The following is a 24,966-nucleotide window of genomic DNA, read 5'->3' on the forward strand; positions in this document are numbered from 1 at the left end:
ACCTTATCTTACTGGCGGCTCCAGAGGTGGGGCTGCAGCACATTACAAAATGTAAATAGAGCCACACCCACTGCAAGTAATTCAGTGTGGAATTGCAGTTGGCTTCAGTTGTTATGCCTCTCCATTTGAATTTTGAACTGTGCCACAGCCCCCTGTCTGGAGCCTTAACTTGTTTGACCGAAATGAGATCCGACGGATCAGACATGCATGCAGTGCAGATTGTATAGAAAAGAAGAAGAAAAAAAGAAAAAAATTAACTATGTGTTACAGAGTTAACTTTTTTTCTTCCTTCTATACAATTAAACAGTCTCTAGAAGAAGATTCATTACAAAGCCGAAAGCAGAATAACAGTAATTTTGGGTCAAGCCTATACTGACATCAATGATACAGTATTTGATTAGAGACAAAGGCCTGGATCATGGATACATTTATGCCTGGGATTACGAACACCTTCATTATTTGGAATATTCTGATTTCCCTCATTTTATACTGTATGTTGCTGATTGTCTTTTTATTTGCTTTGTGTGTAGTTGTGTTTAGTAGTGTGTGAGTTCAGTCATATTCTTCTCAAATTCAATGCACTTTAGCTTCTTTTGCAGTGTCGGTTCAGTTTAGGAACCGACACTGCAAACAGACAGTCTCCATGGGAAGCCTTGCATCATGAGTATGCTTCATGAGTATGGTTTCTGAACAAAACAGGGTTGGGCTATGATGCCAATGACCTCTACCCATGTGAGCATGCCCATTTCCCATGAGGTTATGCCCACTTCCCTTGAGGCCACATGCAAAGTCCTCGTTCAGCGCTACCAAGTCGCGTCATGGTATGGCGAGACTAGAAGGCCAGTTAAATGCGAAATGAGGGTAGATATACCCGGACACATCTATATATGTCAAAAAAATGTTAAGATACAATGGAAATGTAGTCTGGTGTGAAGGTTAAATTAATTAACGGGCATAATGAGGAATTTCCTTATTCCTACTGAATGATTAGCAGTATATATGTGTGATAGGCATCAATGACACATCTATAACGGGTGCAGTGTATGCAGTGCACAAAGATGCCGCAGTTCTAGGGTGGACCCATACTGCACAAGTTGCACCCATTTCTTCTATACTTACCTCTCTGGGTTCCAGCAATGTCAGTGGCAGTGTTGAAAAATCAACAAGAAAATGTTGCGGTGGATATTTTTCCAGCATTCTGTGTGTATGCTGTAGGGAAATTGTGCCTCATGTAGTAGAAGCCTACTAGCGCTACTAGGGCCTACAAGCATGCACACACACCACTGCTGACTATGGAGGAGGGGCTCTTGATGGAGTTTGCACATGGGCTCCTTCCACTTTTCATGTTAAACAATCTGATAATAAATGCACAATAAAACAACAGATAACCTATTCCTTGTCTCCCTAACAATTGTAGCACTCCAACACTGTAAGGTACAGAAATGCCCAAAGAGAGGACAGTGAAATCAAAATGATTCAGGAAAAAAAGGAGCAAGCAGAAATGAAAAGGTATTTGTGGTTGTGTGTTCTCTATTTTAAGGATTACAGGACCACATGCATAACTCTCTCTTATAGATCTACGTTTATTTCCTAAGGAAAGTGCAAGAAGAGGAGCTGCGGGAGAACCACCCATACTTTGACAAGCCCCTCTTCATCGTAGGCCGTGAGCACAGGTTCAGGAACTTCTGTCGGGTGATTGTTCGAGCACGATTTAACGCGTGAGTGATGTATAGACTTCATACACTCACCTTCTCTATAAGCTGTGACCTGTGCTACTTTCATCATATATTGTAGAATCTTCTGCAGAAATGTAACAGGATTTTGCACAGTATTTACCCCATGCATGTATGTAATGTATGTAATGTTACAGAAAAAGGAAATCTTATTGAAAATATATTTGGTACTTCTTTACTTTCACGGCGCCAGCATGGCGCCGCGCGTACTTCCGGGTTACGCTCGCCACTAACTAAGTAAAATAAACTAAGTTAACGCCATGCCAACATGGATAGTTCATACCTCCACTATCCATGTTGGCATGGAGTTGATTTTAATTAGCGTGGCGAGCGTAGCGAACCACCGAGCCCGCAGCGTGGGCGAGCGAAGCGAGCCCCGCAAGGGGACTCTGATGCGCGGCGCCATGCTGGCGCCGTGAAAGTACAGAAGTACCATATATTTATATATATATATATATATATATACCAGCGTGGGGTCCGGCACTCCAAACAATGGCAGCAATAAGCGGTCGGTGCCTCCACAGCTCTGCAGGAGCAAATATAGACAGTGGTGGTGTGGCACTCACGACTCTTACTCAGGTACACAAAAGGTATGCCAGTCAGAAATGAATCAACGTTTCAAATTTAATTTGATTTGTCATGGATGACAGGATGACAAATTCAATTTGAAACGTTGATTCATTTCTGACTGGCATACCTTTTGTGTACCTGAGTAAGAGTCGTGAGTGCCACACCACCACTGTCTATATATATATATATAAATATATATATAGTGAACAGGAACAAGCGGCACTCATCAGGCTTCACATTTAGTATTATATAGGTAACTACAAAAAAATACTGAATGTGAAGCCTGACGAGTGCCGCTTGTTCCTGTTCATTATTTGGAATCTGCTGATTCGGACAAGGCACCAGAGCATTTGATTACATTGTCTACAATTGTGGGTGCTGGAAATTACCTGTATGTATGTATGTATATATATATATATATATATATATATATATATATATATACACACACACACAGCAAAATAGCCTGATTTTCGGATATAATGTAAGTGGCAGTACACTGAAGAAAATAAGTGCTTATGGTGCTAGGTGTGGGTGTATAGGTGAAACAGCTGCTGTGTGGCCTAGAAGCTGGAGGGACCAATCAGACCACTCTACAGTCCAATTACTGTACTTTGGGCCCTTCTTCATTCTGCCATCTAGGCAGCACTCAGGGGAGTGTAGTGTGGGGGTTTCTTCTGGCAGAGAGCTTATTGAGCTCTTTCTGTGTTTGCTGTCTGTTAGACAATTGGCTATGTCAGCTAAAAAATACTTTGTAGAAACTTCTGCAAAGCTTATAAAAAGCCAATCCCAGTAAATGTATCAGAGATTGGAGAGAGCTAAAGCATGGGTGAATAGAGAAAGAAATTACTCATGGATCGTAATTATAATCTGGCCAGAGGTTCACTTACAGGAAGTCAGTGTTAGGGGTTGGACACCTGTTGTTTTCAGGGAGTGTTTAGAAAACACAGGTGTTCCCAAACATTTTAAATTAGCGTCTGTGACATCAGCGCTGGTCTCGATTATCCTGTCTACCTCCAGTAGGGTCAGACTCACATTTGTACAGACTGTAGAAAATCATTTGATGGTTCGTGAATTGCATTTGGATTTGCAAGTGGTTAGAGATCTGCAATATTTTTGCAGATTTACACAGGACTGAATCAAGCCCACCGCCTGTAACATGATGGTAAGGGACTTTCTCTCTCTAAGGTTTGCTACATCTAGCCCTAATAATGTTGCCACACGTAGGGCGGGATGTATTAATATACATCGCCGCCCAGCCGCCGCGATGCATACTAACATATGCGGCTAGCATCGGGGTGTGGTGACAGAGACCCCCGCGATACCTGTAATGTGGTGTGTGGGGGTCTCCGTCACATCTCAGCGGCTGTCAGTGTCTCCAGCGTCTCCTCCTCCCCCTGCAGCCGGATGTCCTCCCGGCTGTGACACCTGCTGGGGGAGGAGATCGATGGAGGATGGGAGGGGGGTCGCGTGGACGGCGGGCAGCGGGTGGCGATACCCTGCCCGGCGGAGATGGGGAAGATTGTAAATGGTACATAGGAAAATGCGGTAAAACCCCAGTTTTCCGCATTTTCCCTTTAGTACATCCCGCCCATTGTGAGATGTGTGCTAGGTGCAATTTGAGCAATACAGTTTGTGAATATAGGGGTTTGGACTGTACAATGGATTTTATTCTGGTCCGTTCACAGCCAGCGTTCATTCGCACGGGGCTGTTGTTTGGCGTATGTGCATGCGCAGCTGCATTTCTGTGCATGTGCATACACAGGGTGCATGCAGCCAGGGCAAACAGACTGTTCGCTGGGTGCAAACACCCAAGGTTGCATCCAGAGGGCGTGGAGCGGTGGCGGATAGTCACGGCCATGGGAACGCCCAGCGTTTCACAGGCAGTCCCATGTAAATGCTAGGCGTTCCCATGGCTATCGGGTCATGACGTCGGTGCCGGGGGTGGATGGCTGACATCACCGGATGTCAGCTGCCCCCCACTTCCTCCTGAGGTTGCACGCATATATAAGTGACCTGAGAGTCAACATGGGCAAGGTCGACAGTCAAAAAATCGACAAGGGGTTTTTCACTGTTTTTATGAGCCAACGTGTGCCGACAGGAGGTATTTTATGCCTTCCATCCACTAGGGCATGGTGGGAGGAGCGTTGCAACGTTTTAGTGTCCATGTCGACTGTGTCGACATTTGGGTAAAAAAACAATGAAAAGCCCCATATCGACCTTTTGACTGTCGACCATGCCCATGTGGACCTTATGACATGTCGACCTAGACCCATGTCAACCTTTCTGCATGTCGACCTAATGCTTGGAGACCTAATGATCCATACCCGTATTGGCACTATTGGCTGCAGCAGTGGCGTGCAGTAGGGTGAGGAAGAGCCCTTCTTGTCATACTATTATATATGCCGGAGTTTTGAGTTAATGTAGTATGTAATAAATGCAAGAATCTATGAAAAAAATCTTATTTTTATTATTTTAATCATTTTTATAGCGAAAACTCTATCGTAAAACGTCTATGGCAGGTGAGGCACTGCCTCACCTGGCTACCTGTTCTGTACATCTCTTATCAAAACTCAGTGAATATCCAGCAGTATACAGTATACTGCTGCACATATGTATAATTCCGGCATGTACCCCATGGCTCATATATTGTGTGCAAATCTGGCTCTGGTACTTGCCAGGGACTCCTCAGCCATTTACCTCACCGCACGTCCCTGGGCTGCAGTGCAGAGCTTCATTTCTGTTTGCATATTCAGCCATCTCATCAGCCCCAGCATGTTTCCAAGCAGCATCTCATATTGAACGTACACGCTAAAGAACTGAAAGTAATGAAATCACAAATAGACCTCCCTGCAGTGTATCCGCATTTGCCGACAAAATCTGTGACATTTATTTCTAGGGAGGAATGTACATAAATGGAAGCCCAGAGTTAAATATGCTACTTGTTCTCTAACCTTTTCAGCTATGCAGAGATAATTCTGGAATAATAGCTTTTGGATAATGGTTGATTTATAGTTTCAACCTGACTTTTAAAAGGTCAAGAGGTCTTTATACAACAGGAAAAAAGCTCAAACTATTTTCTTAACTTGATGTTCTTAGGTTTTAATGCAGTTTTTGGTGAAGAATGAAGGGCTTACCATTATTTTTTTTGTAACTAAATATATTTTACACGACCCTCCTTAGTGCGTCATTGGAAAAGTTCTTTATAGGCCCATACTTGTAGAATTCAAGTTTCAACTAATTCAGACATAGGACGGTTACCTAAAGTGCATATTTAAAAGATATATCATTTTGAAAAAATAAAAAAGGGAATTAACTATTAGTTCTTATACTGGCAACAAGCTCAAAATTGGTGCATTCTATTTTTGCCAAGTATATTTGTCCTTCTAAATTGTCTCCTCTGGGTTTTGAACTATGTTATCCCAGTTCTATTAACAATGATACATCATTGGCTGTCACAGATGTCCCCCATGTGGTCAATCAGTGTAACTACCTTCCTCTATATCCCCTTAGTTCTGCAGCAGGTACTTTATCTCTGCAGTTCATAAAATGCATGAATTCTCCTAATTGGTTTCTGATCCTTTGTGTGGTTACTGTCTATTTCTGTCCCTTTAGCTTGTTTACTGGATTGCCTGTGTCCTGATATTAGGTGCCTCACTATCTTATTATTAGAGCTCTCATTTGGGACTTTTTATTAGAACCCATATGGGACTTTTTGGGGGGCTGCGGTCACCTTGGAGCAGCATCCTAGACTGTATGAAAGCCATTATACTCCATGCACAGAAAATAGTTACCTTCCTGTAACTTTTATTAAATATATTAATCTTAAAAAGGAATTATTGCAGTGTTATTCTTCCATTTTCTATACATTTTTCTTGAGTGTATTTAAAAATATATGAATTTTCTTCTATCTTATCATCTGTTTTGCATTTCTAAATTAATTTACTGTATATTTAAAATACAGTTTATATGACAGTTTATTTTCCCACGGACACCACTCGTTTGGTAACGACCCTTACCAAACCTGGTAAGGGTCGTTAATTACTTACTAACTATCTGTGGTTCTCCCTTTTAAACACTGTCCTGAAGCTCTTTGCTAAATTTTTAGTGAACAGATTAAAACCCATTGTTCCCTCTCTGGTCCATCTGGATCAGGTAGGTTTGGTACCTTCCCGTCAAGCTCTTGATTACAAAAGACGCACAAACTATCTCATCCAACATGAGAATTGCATTCAGCTCTGCTCCATTCTTTTTGCCCTCAATGCCAAAAAGGTCTTTGATAAGATCTCTTTGCCTTCATGATAAATTAAGGTTTTGGGGCAAATTTTTTCAGCCCATTAAAGCCCACTACCATAATCCCTCCACTTCCATTCTTGCAGGGCCTTTTGTCTCAGTTCTTTCCCACTTATTTTTACCATGATAATCGATCCTTTGACCTGCAGGATCCTATTAAACCCAGATATTATGTGTAGTCTGTGTAGCTTACAGGTTCCTCTTACAAACTTTTTCTTTTCACAGACAACGTCCTCCTTACTATTACCAAACCCCTGATTTCTCTTCCAAATCTATTTAATTTATTCTGTTATAAAAATAGGACACATCAGAAGCCTTACCCCTTCATATTTGGCAGCCACCTGTAGATCTTTCACTTTCACTTGTCAATTATATCAAGAGTTGGTCGCACTAATGCTATTAAAATGAACGTCCTTCCAAGACCTTTGTACATCCACCCCACCTGTGTTCTCTTCTCTCTCTCTAATCGACCTATGGTAAATTCATTTGTGACAACAGGAGACCTCGAATTTGTAGAGATATTCTCCTTTCTTTATGTAAATATTATGTGGCCTTTAAATGAAGCTGTTTGCATCGCATTCCTCCAAAGGCACCAAACAATGGGCTGACCTTGAATCCTTCTTAGCAAGGTCTAAAAAAAATCCCTGATAACTTTCTCCTTAAGGATTAATTGGATTACTCTGGAGGATCAATCAGCCAAAGGTAATTTAACATGGCTTATTTTATTCCGACCTAGTGCTTGTTTAATTGAAACATTTGTGTGATGTTGAAAAAACATTCTGCAGTAGTGATGTTTTTGTGATATACAATCAACTCCTTGTGTAAACAATCAAAAGATTGTAACATAGATCATAGGATTAGATAACATTTTCCATATACCCGGTGGAATTCTGGCTTCAGTCTTCACCTTTCTTTGAAAAAGCCATCATTACAAAATATTGTGCATTGAGTTTTTCATGTCCCTTTCAGAAACCCACAAACATTGCTCAATAACTTATTCGTAAGAGGTTATTTGAATAAAAAGGAGTAAACTGACTTTTTTGTTGCATTTAATCTTTTATACAGTTCAAAAACCGATCCTATTACCGGAGCAGTGAAAAATACCAAATATCACCAACTATAGTAAGTACATAAACTTGTATTTTAATATTTGCATGTGTGTGTGTGTCCCCAGACCAGGTCAGGTAGTCATCTACCTCACGACCATTAGACTGTGCCTCATATCAGCAGTGATAGGTCTTGATCATCTTAGACAATTTCTCTGGGTCCTATTGGCCCTGCCCTATTCCCACAGACCCATGATTTATGACATTACACTAACACCATGACCATAACTAGGAACTGGGCATGATGCTGCAGGGCCACTCACTCTTCCTGCATGCAGCTGTGAGGCTCCGTGTGCTCAGTAACACAGAACCGGCAACATAATAAAGCGCATCATCTGTAGGTGTCAGCAGAGCAGTAGTTTGCATGGGAGGCTATTTGCCCGGCTACAATGTTCTGGTATTCACACACGGAAATTGACAGGAAAAAAGGGAGCCCTAGGGCTCGGGCTGTAGAGAGGTGGCACATTAGTTTGTAGTACAGCTTTAAGTAAAAATGCCAGCATATACATGTTTCCTCATTAGGATAAAATCATCCTTTACATGCATGAGCCTCCCCTCTGTCTCTATTCCGTGCACTGGGAGTTTAATAGGATGCATCTCTGCCAGATTAAAACCACTCATGTGCATTTACCCTTATAATGTAACAATTTTTCTGTCCTTGCTAATTACTTCTATAATAGTATTCACTAGAAACTTCCATAACAAGGATTTTAAGTCGTTACCATAAAAGATAAAGGTATGAAGCTGCTTTGTGGGTACAAAAGCAAAATCTGATTCTCACTATGGGCCTGAATCAGAGGTGTACCAATGCCAATGCGTACCTCCCAGCGGTCCTGGTTTTCCTGATATAGTGACTGTTCCAACCACAAGCGGCAGCGGCGCCCTGTGGTTGGGGAGCAGCTGGCAGTCCTCCTGTCACTCACTGCTCTGCTTAGCAAAGCAGCCGTTGCAGTAATAGATGCTCTTTATGGGAAGAGAGGGGCAGGGTGCATGGCCAGCAGCTCAAAGAGCACAGATGTAAAAATGGGAGTAAAAATACCTCGCTCAGTGGCCATGTCCTCAAATTCATGTCCCTCTTTCACTTGCTGCAAAGTTGCGAGATATGCCAATGTTCACTAATACCCCTTTCACATCACACAGACAACTCTTGTCCCACCTGGGTTGTTGCAGGGTCAACGTGCGGTGTGAAAGGGCTTTTTGAAAATACCTGGATCCAGCAACCCGGGATTCCAGGTCAGACCCGAGTTGCTGTGCAGTGTGAACGGGTAATATGGCGCGAGCTACCCGGGTCCCATTCATACAATAGGGAGGAGGCAACGTCAGCTCCAAGCGCTGCCTCCTCCCCCTTACCCCTAATGATGCACCAATGCTCCACCCCTTTCTGATGTCAGTGACTCGGCTTATTGCCGGTTCGCTGTAGGGGCTAAACATTGCAAATGCCGGGTCACTTTCATCATCATGCTGGGTCATCATTTTGCACGAATTTAGGCGATTCCGACCTTTCGGGCCAATATATAATTTGTAAAGTGTCAAATTGTTTGTGTTTTCCATCCGATCCGATACAATTCGCTTTGAGCCCCTAGATCGCTCATACTGCACCATTCATTTATCGGAATCGCATGAAATCGGGTGGAAAAAGGTGTGCTTTTTGCGCATGCTATATATATCAGGAAGTTTGGCATTTCCAGTCCCTCTAGCCCCCTAAACCAGAGCCCATCAGATATATCTCATGGTACAATTGTATACCATAAGATATATCTTGTGCGATTTGGCTTGATCAATCGCATGAGATATATCTTATGCAAAAATACACCAAAGTACAAAATTGGATGGAATCACTCCCGGAAAGGTCCAGGGGGAGTTCAAGGGAAATGACATCCGACTTCAGGATTAGACATACCATTGTAGTGTATGAGGCCCTTAACAATCCATGTGGCAGATACAACAGAATACAGTATTTGATTGTTATTTCTTATAAATGTAACTGTAATTTCCCCTCATGTTCTAGTCTCCCTCACGTAGCCACACAGCTGTTCCTTCTACCACAGTATTTCTCTATATCATGTACAATACCTTGTGCCATAACTCTATTTGCCAGCTTCCATCTCATTTCAATAGTGTTTATTATTATTTTTCTTTTATAGTCTGTCTTCAGACCAACACCACAGATCTTGCTTTTTTTATCCCCTTTCTCAGTAACAAATGCTATAATGGTCTTTTATACAGATTTCTACAGCTGTAATCTGTCAGAATTCCATACACAGACCAGATTTGCTTGCTGTAAAGACGCTGTACTTTGTAGCTCATTTCTCTCCTTATGTGGGCCTAATCCAGTAATGCACAGAATTGTCTGTTTCCTTTCTGTGTCAGAGACATTCATATCAGGCAAGAGCATTTGCTATCACTTGGGAAATATAATTAATGGCTTACACCATAACGTGAGGATTCCTGGCAGGTCCATACTGTGTATCGCTCAGATAAGAGCACAGTAATCATATGACATGTTCATTTCTTTCCCATTATCATCAGAACAGCATCTAATTACAGAAAATGAATGTATTATTGCTGGAGTTTCGTTCTCTGAATATTGCTTGTTTACTGCTTATTCCGTGCAGTTATTTATTGTGTTATATATGTAAGGAGATAAAGCTCCAGAGGTATTACCAGATGTATTATCATCTGATGTTTAGAACCTATTTTACACATCACTTTACAATTTTCATTAGTACTAAGGTAATACTTAAATAAACCAATGCAAAATGCCAACATTTATTTATACAGCATCTACATATTCCTGAGCACTTTACAGAAAATAAATAATCTGTCACGGCAGTACCCGACCCAATGGACCAGTGCTGGTGTTGTGCCTGTTTGATTATTACATTGTCATTGTATAAATAAAGAATAATAAATAAAATTCAAATTAAAAGTAACCAAGTTTTTTTTGTCTAAATAAATTGATGGATTGTTCTTTGTTCCCACATGAGCACTAACAAAATGGATTAATGGATTAAATTGCATGGCAACCAATGCATGCACCAAGCTTCAAAAAGTGATAAAGTGGCGAGTGACCTGCAAATCAGCTCCATTCATTTTTCAAACCTAGCCTGTAACATGGCAGTTAGGAGCTGAATGTCTGGCAGTTTATCACTTTCCACTTGTGCATATGGCTCAATGAGTAAAGGGGCATACACATGGGGAGATTTTAGACTGTTTTCTAAGATAGACCATTTAAAATTTAATCAGGCGATGCATGGTCCCTCACGTAGCCATTGCAGATCTCAACCACATGTAGTCAAGATCTAATCAGATCACCTACATGTGCACAGATCGCCCATACACACATCGCTATGTCTGTATGGGCAATCTAGCCACCGGGAAGCTCAAGGACATTTTCCCTAGCCTATATCGCTCAGCATGTAGGCTAGGCAAATTGGACCCCTGTGTGTATGGGGCTTAAGAATCCCGTAGGCCATACTGTATTATTTTTTTTATTATATATATTTTTATTGAAGCAATGCACCTTAAGAACATTCAATATATATTTTTAAAGGTTTGCTCAGGAATCAAAGTGAATAGTATAGGAGACAAAATTAATTACATTTGCGTTTCTATTATATATGTGAATGAATAAATAAACTCATGAACACACAAGACATATATTTGAAAGTTGTTAACAACAATACATTTATGCTGTATTCTAACATTTTAAAAACAGTGGTAAGATTTTCAAATGCACTTTTCCTGTATTTAGGAATGTATTCAAAGGGCAAAAAGAGTGGCAAGGTGTCAGTAAGCTCTGATCATCTGCATCCTAAGGAAGTAACTTGGTACTTGTGCTAATTAGTGTCTGCTTTCTGACAGTGACCTCCTGGGGCTTGTGACTTACCTGGACTGGGTCATGATCGTGGTCACCATATGCTCTTGTATATCTATGATGTTTGAATCCCCTTTCAGAAGGGTTATGCATACACCTACGTTGCAGGTAAGTGTCACTATAAATCCCATTCATCTGAATTCATTCATTTGCTTCTCATGTTGCTAATCCTACTATCCTTGTCTTTAAGATTGCAGAGTATGTATTCGTGATATTCATGAGCATTGAACTGAACCTGAAGATTATGGCAGACGGCTTATTCTTTACTCCCACAGCGGTTATAAGGGATTTTGGGGGTGTGATGGACATATTCATATATCTTGTAAGTCAACACATTTGTAGCTTATGTAAATATTTTGAATAATCTATAGATTCACTATGGAAGAATAAATCAGTTGATTTTACAAAGTGATTGTATTAAGCACATCTATGTTGTCTACAGTGAATTAGAACTTTGCATTGTGGATTTTACTTTCATACAAATGGGTGAGATATTAAAAAGAAAAACGTTTTCGTACGAAAACAAATGCAAGTGTATGCAGAATACATCCTTGGGTCAGATACACTAGCCATAGACTAGGGTCCGGTGTTAGTGCTGGAGGGAACCCATTGCAACTCCCGAGTCCTGCTTCTAGTGCAGGGGTGGGGAACCTTTTTTCTACCGAGGGCCATTTGGAAAATTTTAAAACCCTTCGGGGGCCATATCAAAATTATCAATTATCGGCATATACGCGTGGGCATTATACACAGGGCAGCGGCATATACATGTGGGCATTATACACAGGGCAGCGGCATATACATGTGGGCATTATACACAGGGCAGCGGCATATACATGTGGGCATTATAAACACTGGCAGCGGCATATACATGTGGGCATTATACACACTGGCAGCGGCATATACATGTGGGCATTATACACACTGGCAGCGGCATATACATGTGGGCATTATACACAGGGCACCGGCATATACATGTGGGCATAATACACAAGGGCAGCGGCATATACATGTGGGCATAATACACAAGGGCAGCGGCATATACATGTGGGCATTATACACACTGGCAGCGGAATATACATGTGGGCATTATACACAGGGCACCGGCATATACATGTGGGCATTATACACACTGGCAGCGGCATATACATGTGGGCATTATACACACTGGCAGCGGCATATACATATAGGCATTATACACAGGGCACCGGCATATACATGTGGGCATAATACACAAGGGCAGCGGCATATACATGTGGGCATTATACACACGGGCAGCGGCATATACATGTGGGCATTATACACACTGGCAGCGGCATATACATGTGGGCATTATACACAGGGCACCGGCATATACATGTGGGCATAATACACAAGGGCAGCGGCATATACATGTGGGCATTATACACAGGGCACCGGCATATACATGTGGGCATAATACACAAGGGCAGCGGCATATACATGTGGGCATTATACACACTGGCAGCGGAATATACATGTGGGCATTATACACAGGGCACCGGCATATACATGTGGGCATTATACACACTGGCAGCGGCATATACATGTGGGCATTATACACACTGGCAGCGGCATATACATGTGGGCATTATACACAGGGCACCGGCATATACATGTGGGCATAATACACAAGGGCAGCGGCATATACATGTGGGCATTATACACACGGGCAGCGACATAAAAAGTGACAGTGTGGAGGAAGGGGGGCTGTCACTCCCAAACAGGTTAATGTGATTATGTCTGATTATGAGAATCAGACATAATCACATTAACCTGTTTGGGGGTGAATCCAGGGGTAAATGACAACCCCTGGATGTGTCAGTCACTGCCTGGGAAGGGAGGGTGATTATCGCCCTATATTACAGCCGCCCGCCCGCCAATACTACAGAAGTATCATCCGCCCGCCGGCTGCCTACATTTCATACCAGCCGCCCGCCCGCTGTATCAGCCGCCCGCCCGCCTATATTAACAGCCGCCCGCCCTCCTATATTACATACCAGGCGCCGGGGATGGCTGCTGCTGCTGCTGCTGCCGCCGGGGAGATGTGTAGAAGACGCGCCCTCCAATCACAGTGGCTGTGGAGGGGATGCGCCGGCAGTGATTGGCGGGCGCGTCTTCTGCACATCTCCTCGGCGGCAGCAGCAGCAGCCATCCCCGGCGGCTGGTATGAAATGTAGGCAGCCGGCGGGCGGATGATACTTCTGTAGTATTGGCGGGCGGGCGGCTGTAATATAGGCAGGCGGGCGGGCCGGACAAACTGGGTGCGGGGGCCGTATCCGGCCCGCGGGCCGGAGGTTCCCCACCCCTGTTCTAGTGGAATGGACAAACCTGGGATCTTGGACCAAATACGCTGTGGCTATTGTATCTAATTAGCTGACATCACACATCTATTAAAGGTACTTATTTCTGAGGAACTTAAACACTGACTGTTGGAGGAATGTTTAGTCCCATAATAAACTTTGTTCCATCTACAACAATTGACTTCACTATACATTTGGTGTTCCATAATGTTCTTACTATTGTACTAACACCATATGCATTATATCTAAAACTATCTACTGCATGTTTTATAAAGTTTATATGTAAAACAAGTTTCCTATTCTCTACTTTATACTTTTGATTTTTAATAGGTGCAGTGCATGTCATATTTTAGAGCTGCTCATCCTATAAAGGAATTAAATAAGTCAGCTGCAGCACACCTTTCTTTTATGATAGGTGTTGCTACAACTGAGTTGAGACCTACTCTACATCAGGGACATCAAAGGGGTCAGTGATACCCGCTGTGCTGAAAAGACCCTCCATGTACACCAAAAAGGGGTGTGGCCTCATGGTCCAATCCTGTTTTCATCACTCTGGGGGTGTGCCTGCATTCCCTGATATGATTAGCTGCCCCATGAGACTCATCTGGCTGCACTGCCGGCAAATGCACTGTGACAGGAGCTGAATGCTGCACTACATGTCACAGTGCAGCACCCAGCTCCCGTCATTGTAGAGGAGTCTGCATTTTGGTGTTAGCCTTGGGTGTGGCTTGCAGCCTCTTAGTAAAGCGATGGCTATGAATCCCCTAGAATTGCCTATAGTTGTGAGTGCTCAGTCGTTATTGTATCTTGCAACTTTTAACACTACGCAAGCTTCGTCTGTAAAATGGAGTTGTGTATTACTGTGAATCAGCCCCAATATGTGTGAAATAAGCATTATAAAATAAAACCCTTTTTCCACTGAGAGTGAATATGTTTCCTTTATTGTTATCAAATCTATGCAATATAGTGCAACACTTGGACACTTGCAATGGCATTAACTGATGAAATGATTATTATTTTCATGAGTAATATTAATTTTATCTAATAATAATTTTATCTAATAATTCTAAGGTCAGTCTGATCTTCCTCTGCTGGATGCCGTACAATGTTCCAGCTAAATCTGGTACTCAGCTTTTAATGGTATTGAGATGCTTAAGACCCATCCGCATATTTAAGTTGGTGCCTCAGATGAGGAAAGTAGTGCGTGAACTTTTCAGTGGGTTCAAGGAAATATTTCTGGTACGTGAAATTTTTTTTTCTTTAACTCTGGTATGGACAAGCTATTCATTTGTAAAGGTTTTTTTATTGTTTGTTGATGTAGCTCTTTACATTATTTCTGTCACTTGTAAATTGAAATTGTACAGAACGTTGTCCATTTTGTCAAATTTTTTCATAAAAGTTTAGAATGCAGTTGTTCTAGCTACTTGGACATCACTAAACGGACCTGCTCCTTGTGTCTGACCCCACCAGTCCATTTCTGCACAACAGGAATTATTGCTTACTCCAAGCAGATATACAAATAACAATCAGTAGTATCTGTACTTGCACCAGCCCCATACTAGATGCCAGAGACAGGCCGCGTCCCTGCCCAATATGCACAACTCAGAATCACAGCTTTTTATAGATGCCCTCTCGCAACACTCCCATGATAATCTCAAAAGTCAGGGTGGTGACGTGCAATGAATTTACCAAAACCCAGTTCATGCCCCGTAATTCCCTATTTTACAGGAAAGCCAATCCAGCCAAGTTACGAATAACTTTCATTGGGGTATTTATGCAAACAAGTGTAGATTTGCTACAGTAGGCACCATTGAGCATAAGCAGCCAGGCTGCACTGTGTAGTCTTGCTATAAATGGTTGGCCCAGTTTCCATTGGCAGCTCAGTGCTTGTAAATGAGCTTGCATCTCCTATGAGCTCTGTGATTTCTAGAACGAAGCCAGTTCTATGCTTTTTCATGATTACAAGTTTTATGATGCCCTCCAATTAAGATCACTTTAGACTTTTCATTTACAGTCAATATAGCTCATGGTATAATAATGTGATAATAACATCTTTTCAGGTATCCATTCTTCTTCTTACGTTGATGCTAGTATTTGCCAGTTTTGGTGTCCAGCTGTTTGCAGGGAAGCTTGCAAAGTGCAACGATCCAACCATTGAAACCCGGGTAAGATCTGTGTACTGTGCTATATCATATACCTGGGTACGTGCTCTGTGCTGTGCTATATCATATACCCGGGTAAGATCTGTGTACTGTGCTATATCATATACCTGGGTACGTGCTCTGTGCTGTGCTATATCATATTCCTGGGTACGTGCTCTGTGCTGTGCTATATCATATACCTGGGTACGTGCTCTGTGCTGTGCTATATCATATACCTGGGTACGTGCTCTGTGCTGTGCTATATCATATACCTGGGTACGTGCTCTGTACTGTGCTATATCATATACCTGGGTACGTGCTCTGTGCTGTGCTATATCATATACCTGGGTATGTGCTCTGTACTGTGCTATATCATATACCTGGGTACGTGCTTTGTACTGTGCTATATCATATACCTGGGTACGTGCTCTGTACTGTGCTATATCATATACCTGGGTACGTGCTCTGTGCTGTGCTATATCATATTCCTGGGTACGTGCTCTGTGCTGTGCTATATCATATACCTGGGTACGTGCTCTGTGCTGTGCTATATCATATACCTGGGTACGTGCTCTGTGCTGTGCTATATCATATACCTGGGTACGTGCTCTGTGCTGTGCTATATCATATACCTGGGTACGTGCTCTGTGCTGTGCTATATCATATACCTGGGTACGTGCTCTGTGCTGTGCTATATCATATACCTGGGTACGTGCTCTGTGCTGTGCTATATCATATACCTGGGTACGTGCTCTGTGCTGTGCTATATCATATACCTGGGTACGTGCTCTGTGCTGTGCTATATCATATACCTGGGTACGTGCTCTGTACTGTGCTATATCATATACATGGGTAAGTGCTCTGTGCTGTGCTATATCATATACCTGGGTACGTGCTCTGTACTGTGCTATATCATATACATGGGTAAGTGCTCTGTGCTGTGCTATATCATATACCTGGGTACGTGCTCTGTACTGTGCTATATCATATACCTGGGTACGTGCTCTGTACTGTGCTATATCATATACCTGGGTACGTGCTCTGTACTGTGCTATATCATATACATGGGTAAGTGCTCTGTACTGTGCTATATCATATACATGGGTAAGTGCTCTGTGCTGTGCTATATCATATACCCGGGTAAGATCTGTGTACTGTGCTATATCATATACCTGGGTACGTGCTCTGTACTGTGCTATATCATATACCTGGGTACGTGCTCTGTGCTGTGCTATATCATATACCTGGGTACGTGCTCTGTGCTGTGCTATATCATATACCTGGGTACGTGCTCTGTACTGTGCTATATCATATACATGGGTAAGTGCTCTGTGCTGTGCTATATCATATACCTGGGTACGTACTCTGTGCTGTGCTATATCATATACCTGGGTACGTGCTCTGTATGGCGCTATATCATATATCATATACATAGGTAAGTGCTCTGTATTATACTATATCATATACCTCAGTAAGTACTCTGTAATGTGCTTTATCATATACGCGGGTACATGCTCTGTACAATGCTATATTATATGCCAGGTACATGCCATTTACTGTGTTATACAGTATCATATACCCACTTTGGGCACACTATTTTATTCTCCCACCATGCCCTTGTGGATGATAGGCATGAATATACCGCCTGTCAGCACATGTCGGCGTGGAGTTGAGAATAGAATAGTGTGGCGAGCGCAGCGAGCCACCGAGCCCGAAGCGTGGCGAGCGGACGCGGATACCTTCACAGGTAAACGCGTCCCCTCGCGGGCTTCACAGGTGTCCGCGTCGCCACGGACACCTGTGAAGCCCGCGAGGGGACGCGTATAACTGTGAAGGTATCCGCGTCCCCTCGCGGGGCTCGCTGCGCTCGCCACGCTTCGGGCTCGGTGGCTCGCTGCGCTCGCCACACTATTCTATTCTCAACTCCACGCCGACGTGGATAGTGGGGGTATGAAAAGGTCGTAGGACGCGTACCGCCGCCCCTCGCGGGCTCGCTTCGCTCGCCACGCTTCGGGTTCACGTTTATAGTGGGGGGTGGCGTGGGGGTGCATTTAACATTGTAAGCACCCATTTGGGTGCTCAAAAGCACCCTTTAGGGTGCTTATACGATTTTTGGTCGTATAGGGGGTCAAAATCGCGTTGCATCGCATGCCATCGGGTGCATGGCATGCGATGCGATGCGATCTGTTCGTCGTACGACGGACATCAGGGGCGCCGCCAAAATACACAAGTACCAAAAATGAAAATCACATGTCAATCGTTTGACTGTCAACCTAGCCCATGTCGACCTAATGCATGTGTTCATCTAATGACCCTGTCGACCTTCAGGTGTGTCGACCTTAGTGCATGTCGACCTTCAGTGGATGACCCAATGCATGTCAACCTTCCTAGGTTATAGATTCCTATGCAATCAATTACTCCCAAAATTATATTTTATTGCTTGGATAGTACTGGCAGGGCTGCCATCACAAATTTTGGGGCCCAGGACTGACAATATCAGCAGGCTTCCCCCCATCCCTCCTCCCTCTCCCCCCCTCCTCCATCTACCCCCCCCCCCCCTCTCCCCCTTCCTTCTTCACCCTCCCTGATGTGTTACAATATGCCTGATTTACCGGTTCCACAGGTAGGCTGGGGTGGTAAAACACTGATCCGGATGATGGATCCCAGGCACTGGCAGGCTGCACCACTCTCTCCATTGTTGTGACACCCTCTTTTCACTTCCTCCCTTGTTGTGACACCAGTGGCGCCAGATCCTTGTCCTCCGGGCTCCGGCTGGCACTCGGCGTGACATCATCATGTCACATCGCACTTGAGGGGGCTTCCTGTGGGGCTCCTGGCTGTCCTGACTGTTTTAAGGTTTCAGGCAGGCAGCGGGCAGCAGGCGCAGTCAGGCCACTCTGATTCTGTGCTGTGTGGCGGGCTGCAGATGAAGCGCAGCCCGCCTCTGTGAGGAAAGATGGCAGCCGCCGACTAGCGGTTAGGGCCTGGGACATTTGTCCCCATAGCATCCCCCTGTCGGCGGCCCTGAGCACTGGTATGCAGAAGTAGTATATAAATGATACAATATTACGCACCATCCAGTGTATGCAGATATGCTGCCTTGATCTTACCCAGTGATGATGTGTTTCATAAATGTGTACAGTAGCAATGTCAAGGAACATAAGAACCAGAAGCAGGGCTGCCATCAGGAATTTTGGGTCCCGGGACTCATTTTCAGTCTGGGCCTCGGGCCACCCCTCCTCACTTGACTTACTGTAACCCGGCTTCTGCTCCCCATCTCCTCTTCCGGTGAGCTGCAGCCCAGAGGTCCCGGCTTTTATAACTCAGGATGCCGGCGGCCAATTAAAATGCAGCACTGGCTAGTGAGTCAATCAGAGCTTGTGTACTGCTCTGATTGGCTGCCGGTCTATGAGCTCTGATTGGCTCAAAAACTGCTGCAGCATTTTAAATGGCCGCCGGCGTTCTGGGTTGAATAAGCCTGTGCTCCAGGACCTGCTTTGTTCAGAGCCCTGAGCGCAATGCAGTGGAGGTAGTCGGGGGGGGGGGGTTTGTTGGGCAAAATGAGCTGCCGAGGCCCTTCCAGTGGCCAGGGCCCAGGAAAGCTGTGCCCACAGCACCCCCCTATTGGCGGCCTTGACCAGGAGACACAATGAAGCAGAAGAGGGTACTTTTCTATATAAAAGTGTGGCCTCCTGTGCATTTGACTATAAGAACATCAGACATAACTGTATATTACATATTTGATTGTATTGTTTGTTCCATTTTAGGAAAAGTGCCATGGCATATTTAGGATTAATGTCAGTGTTTCTAAAAATCTAAACTTGAAGTTAAAAGCAGGAGAAAAGAAACCAGGATTTTGGGTTCCAAGAGTTTGGTAAGTGACTGGGAAAATGTTCTCATTTATATAAACATCAGAGTATTAATACAGTATATCTGTATTATAGGTGTGTTAGTTAAATATAATGTTTTATTAGGCAGAGGTAGTGGAAGGCTTTTTTATATTGTACTCTCCACAGTATTACTTTAAGTACAGAACAGGTTACAATGTGCTGAAACCACCATATAGCACCTCCACATTACTACAAGCTACTGTAGGGGCAGGCCTGTTTGTCAATAGGAAGCAGCATTTCACAGCATGGGAGCAGGGCAGGCAATCTGTTCCATCTAATTCAATAGCTATACACAAAATGACAATTTTGCCAGTTAAAACAAAAACAATTGGAAAACAACTACAAATTAAATACAATTAAATCATATATTATCTTATCAACCTACTCCCAGAATTTTTTTTACTACCGGCATCTTGCTTCTTTGCCCACCAACACTGCCCTGACTAGCTCTGACACATATTTCAAAGGCCAAATCGAGACACCATCCATCAAGAAATCTCTATATTCAAAATCCATAACAACACACCTAACTCCTCTTCCGCTCTCCTTCCCCACCCACAGTTCTTCTGTACCTCTACAACAATGTATCCTTGATCCTGGTCCATTCCATCTACACCCTTCTTCTCAATGCTTGCACGCAACTAAATCATCCATAAGACATGTCCCTGTCTACTGTTACCTTCCACCTCCTCTTCATACATTATTATTTATTAACAGTTTCTTATATAGAGCAGCATATTCCGTTGTGCTTTACAAAGGAGACAGTGATACAACAAACTGGGTATTTACAAACATTCAAAGGGCCCTGCTTGGAAACTTACAATCTATAGTTGCAAGGAGAAAATAAGACTCTTTTCTGGGGCACTCAAAAAGGAAAACCTACAGTAGGTACATTGTACCTGGCACATATGTAAGAAATAAATGTTTTGTAAAATCTAACATTTATTATTAAATATTAAAATATAGATTAATGTAGCAACAAATAATTTCACAATACTTAAATACAATTATTGAAAGATAAGCTCCACTGTTGCTAAATTGCTCAAGGAGCTGTGACCCGGACCAATCTAATCAGATGATTAATAATATATATTAAATATACAATTCAAACCTTCAATGCTATAATTTTATATCATATTTATGCTAGAAGGTGGAGACTAGGGTACCTCTCCTATAATTTTTAAACAATTATTTCTGTACTTTCAAATAATGCAGTCATGTTTACACAAAGTTATCCTTTAGAAAGCACCTGTACTGGAGAGCCTCAAAGGCAAAACTTTTACAATGTGTTTAAATATAGTCAAAAAACCTTTTTGTTACAATTGTGACAAACTGTAACAACTTATTCAAAAACAGATATAGATCAAAATTCTGGCAGGGCTACTGCATTGTAGCTTGATTCACAGAGTATTGTGATGAGCACACAGGAGACTAGAGAGAGTGACCAGTAATACTGGCGGCACACTGGAGACTGTCATGACTAGCGTTCGGAGAATCACCGCAGCTGATGGAGCACACTAAGCTGTGGAACCAAACTCTGGAAACTACAGATTGGAAATGAACAAGCAGGTTACAGCAAAACCAATAAGTAGTGGCCTGGGAGTAACTTATATATGGTGCCCTGTCTGCTGAAAGATCGCTGATTCATTCATGTTGATACTGTAGATCACTGTTTCCTTTATGTGGAGGGAATCAGATCTAGAATTGATAGATAATGCTCACCTGATCTCAGTGCCTATGTCCTGATCGGCCTTCTCCACTTAAAGAAAGCAAAAAGTCTAATATTGGTATTGTTTGGAATCCAATATAGTGACAGCACCGCCTACATTAATTGAGCCAGCCAGTCCAGCATGTGATACTCTCCTATTCTTAAGGAAATAATTTAATTCCTGCTTCTATTTCCAGGTACCCCCATATTTCCTCCACCACTTTGTTTCCAAACTATTTCAGGTTCTTGTATAAAAATGACTGATCCACTCATAAATACTATGTTGTTTTACTCTGTTTTTTTTACACTATTTTGTTTTTTTAAATACACAGGGCAAACCCTCGTAACTTTAATTTTGATAATGTGGGAAATGCTATGCTGGCTTTATTTGAAGTGCTGTCTTTGAAAGGTTGGGTTGAAGTCCGAGATGTTATCATTCATCGCGTTGGACCGGTAAATTTCCAGAAATGTAATATAGTTCCTTTACTTTGGTGTTAATCTGTATTTAAATGTGTCTGTCTATCTTTTTATTGCAGATACATGGAATATACATTCACGTGTTTGTGTTCCTTGGGTGCATGATAGGCCTGACTCTTTTTGTTGGTGTGGTTATTGCCAACTTCAATGAAAACAAGGTAAGTTCTATACAGTCAAACAATATACATAATAAAACACCCTTCTGTTAGTACGTCTTGTACAACTGATGTCTCCAAATACCTGGGGTGATAACTTTTAATGTTACTGTAGGTTATTCTTACATCTTGTCAAGCACAGTTCGTCCATCTAAGGGGCATACACACGTAGAGATCTGTGCTAAGCAATTTTGCTAAGCAATTTTTCTGGTGTCAAGATCTCCCATGGAGAGCACATACACACGCAGAGATTTGTGCTAAGCAATTTTGCTAGGCAATTTTGCTAAGCAATTTTGCTTAAGCAAAAAAAGGCAGGGTAGTCGTTCAGAATGAGAGATTGCGATCAGTATCTCTCATTCTGTACACACAGACAGATTTGCAGTCATTTGCTAAGCAATTTGACTAGATTGTGACTGCATGCACTGACTTAGTTAGCAAGAGATATTTTATCTCTCGGAGCATACACACAGAGAGATCTGTGCTTACTTTCTAAGCAATCTAGTCAGATTGCTTAGAAAATAGCACAAATTAGCTCCGTGTGTACACCACTCTTGTGTTTGAGGTTGAGAAATTGACACAGGCTACCTGAGAATAATTTAAGAAACCACAGCATCATATTAGTGATGATGATGATGATACACACTGATAGCACCAGAAAAATGGGCAAAATGTACATTTGTTATATATACAGGGGATTAAAAGACAGTGACTGAAGCAGTAAAGGAAATAGACTATGTCATTGAAAACAAAATACTATAAAGTGACTTAGATAAATGTAACCATGAAATGTAATCAGCGTTGCCCAGGTTTGGTTGTGCAATTAGCATTACTTGAGTATTATTCTTCTTCTGTTTAAGCTTAACAGCTCGCCATACCCATGGTGTGACCGGCATACATCTGTTTGTGTTGGTCTACTGGATCTTAGCACTTTTTTCTAAAACCGCATATCCTCTACCCACTTTATGTTATGCAAATCTACCCACTTTATGTTATGCAAATCTGCCATATCTTGCATTCCTGATCCAGTTTGTTGTGGATGGACCCCTTTTTGTGCCCCCAGCAGTGTTGGGATTGCCGGTATTAGTGGCTAATGTGGACCTAATCAATGTTCTTCTACCCCTTCTATGTTCTGCTACGTTGCCATTTCTTGTTTCCCTGACCAACTTTGCGTAGTGTCTGGACCCCTTTATGGCCCCAGGACCCCACAGGGTGCTAGAGGTGTCTTACCCCCCACAGTATTTTTTTTTTCCAGATTGTAAGTCACATGTGTACTAAGTTTGGTGTAAATTGCTCCAGGCATTTCAGAGCTATGCTATATATCTTGCTACCCTGACTCACTTTGTAGTGGCCAGACCCCTTTCTGGGCCAGACCCCAATTCAGACAAGAAAAATGTTCATTTAAAACTTACTGAGATAAGCATGGATTACAGCAGTGTTGGGGCTATATTTACTAAGCAGGTTATCATAGCTGATATTTATAGGTTTTTGACTGCAGGATTTAAAACAGTTATAGGGGGAATGCAAACCCAGGCAGATTTTTCACCAAGATTCGCCTATCAGTATTCAATCATAGGGGCATTCTCTCCCATTTTTGAGTACATTTTCAACCATGCCATTTAACTTTGTTTTAGTGAATTGGCATGGGTGAAAACAGCTACAAAAACGGGAGAAAACAGCCACAAATTCACCAAAACTGTGTGGATTTGTGGCAGATTTATGCGGTTTTAGCTAATGCTGGATTTTTGGCCCAAGTGAAAAATCAGCACGGGAATTGAATAGGGTGAGACAAATTTGCCCTAAAATGGATGAAAATTGCAGATTTTTCACTTGCTAAAACTTTGCCTGGGATACAGGGGGTTATTCTGATTCACTCGGAAAGGCACACTTACTCTCTAATGGACAAAACCATATGCACTGCAGGTGGGGCTGATGTAACATGTGCAGAGAGAGTTACATTTAGGTGTTTTATTGTTTCTGTGCAGGGTAAATACTGGCTGCTTTATTTTTACACTGCAATATTAGTTTGAAGTACACCCCCCACCCAAATCTGACTCTCTCTGCACTCTCTGATGTTACATTAGCCCCATCTGCAGTGCATATGGTTTTGTCCATGAGAGAGTGATTGTGCCTTTCTGAGTGAATCAGAATAACCCTCTAGATACCCCCCTAAAGATTAAATGTAATGTTTGTGCACTTGGAAATCCGAAAAATTCAGCAGCTTTGAAAGCCTACTGCCTAGTAAATACAGCTCTTGGTGCTTTAAGTCTGTTTATCTGTTATTAACAGTTATATTCATGAAAAGGATTAAAGAAAACATTGATTAAAACTGTAACCATGCTACCTTATTCTGTGCCCCTTTTACACCGCACATTTTACCTTGTATTTTGCCATTTTTTTACCGGTAATGGTAATTTGTGCAGTCTGAAAGTTGCAGAGTGAATTTACCGGTTCTATGAATGGGTTGGGATCGTTTAGTCAACCATAACTAGATCCACAAGCATTGGGTCGACACAACTGGGTCGACATGCAGCAATGTCGACATGGGTCAAGGTCGACATGGGTCTAGGTCGACGTGACATTAGGTCGACATTAGCGTTAGGTCGACATGGGCTAGGTCGACAGTCAAAAGGTCGACATGGGGTTTTCGCAGTTTTTTTTTACCCATCGACACAGTCGACATGGACACAGTCGACATGGA

The 24,966-nt window shown here is 42.6% G+C and overlaps 1 protein-coding gene across 3 annotated transcripts in view; it reads left to right on the forward strand.

Moving 5' to 3' along the window:
* The window catches only part of NALCN (sodium leak channel, non-selective), a 511,286-nt gene that overhangs the window by 448,255 nt on the left and 38,065 nt on the right, over positions 1–24,966 (forward strand). For all 3 annotated transcript variants that reach the window (XM_083168621.1, XM_083168622.1, XM_083168623.1), the window contains 10 exons: positions 1,418–1,509; positions 1,596–1,718; positions 7,662–7,718; positions 11,567–11,687; positions 11,770–11,901; positions 14,969–15,136; positions 15,958–16,062; positions 19,806–19,912; positions 21,969–22,089; positions 22,173–22,271. In XM_083168621.1, the coding sequence (XP_083024747.1) occupies positions 1,418–1,509; positions 1,596–1,718; positions 7,662–7,718; positions 11,567–11,687; positions 11,770–11,901; positions 14,969–15,136; positions 15,958–16,062; positions 19,806–19,912; positions 21,969–22,089; positions 22,173–22,271 (1,125 nt within the window). The remainder of the gene's footprint in view (positions 1–1,417; positions 1,510–1,595; positions 1,719–7,661; positions 7,719–11,566; positions 11,688–11,769; positions 11,902–14,968; positions 15,137–15,957; positions 16,063–19,805; positions 19,913–21,968; positions 22,090–22,172; positions 22,272–24,966) is intronic.

This window comes from Crinia signifera, chromosome 2, assembly GCF_055691185.1.
Source record: "Crinia signifera chromosome 2, ASM5569118v1, whole genome shotgun sequence".
NCBI lineage: Eukaryota > Metazoa > Chordata > Amphibia > Anura > Myobatrachidae > Crinia > Crinia signifera.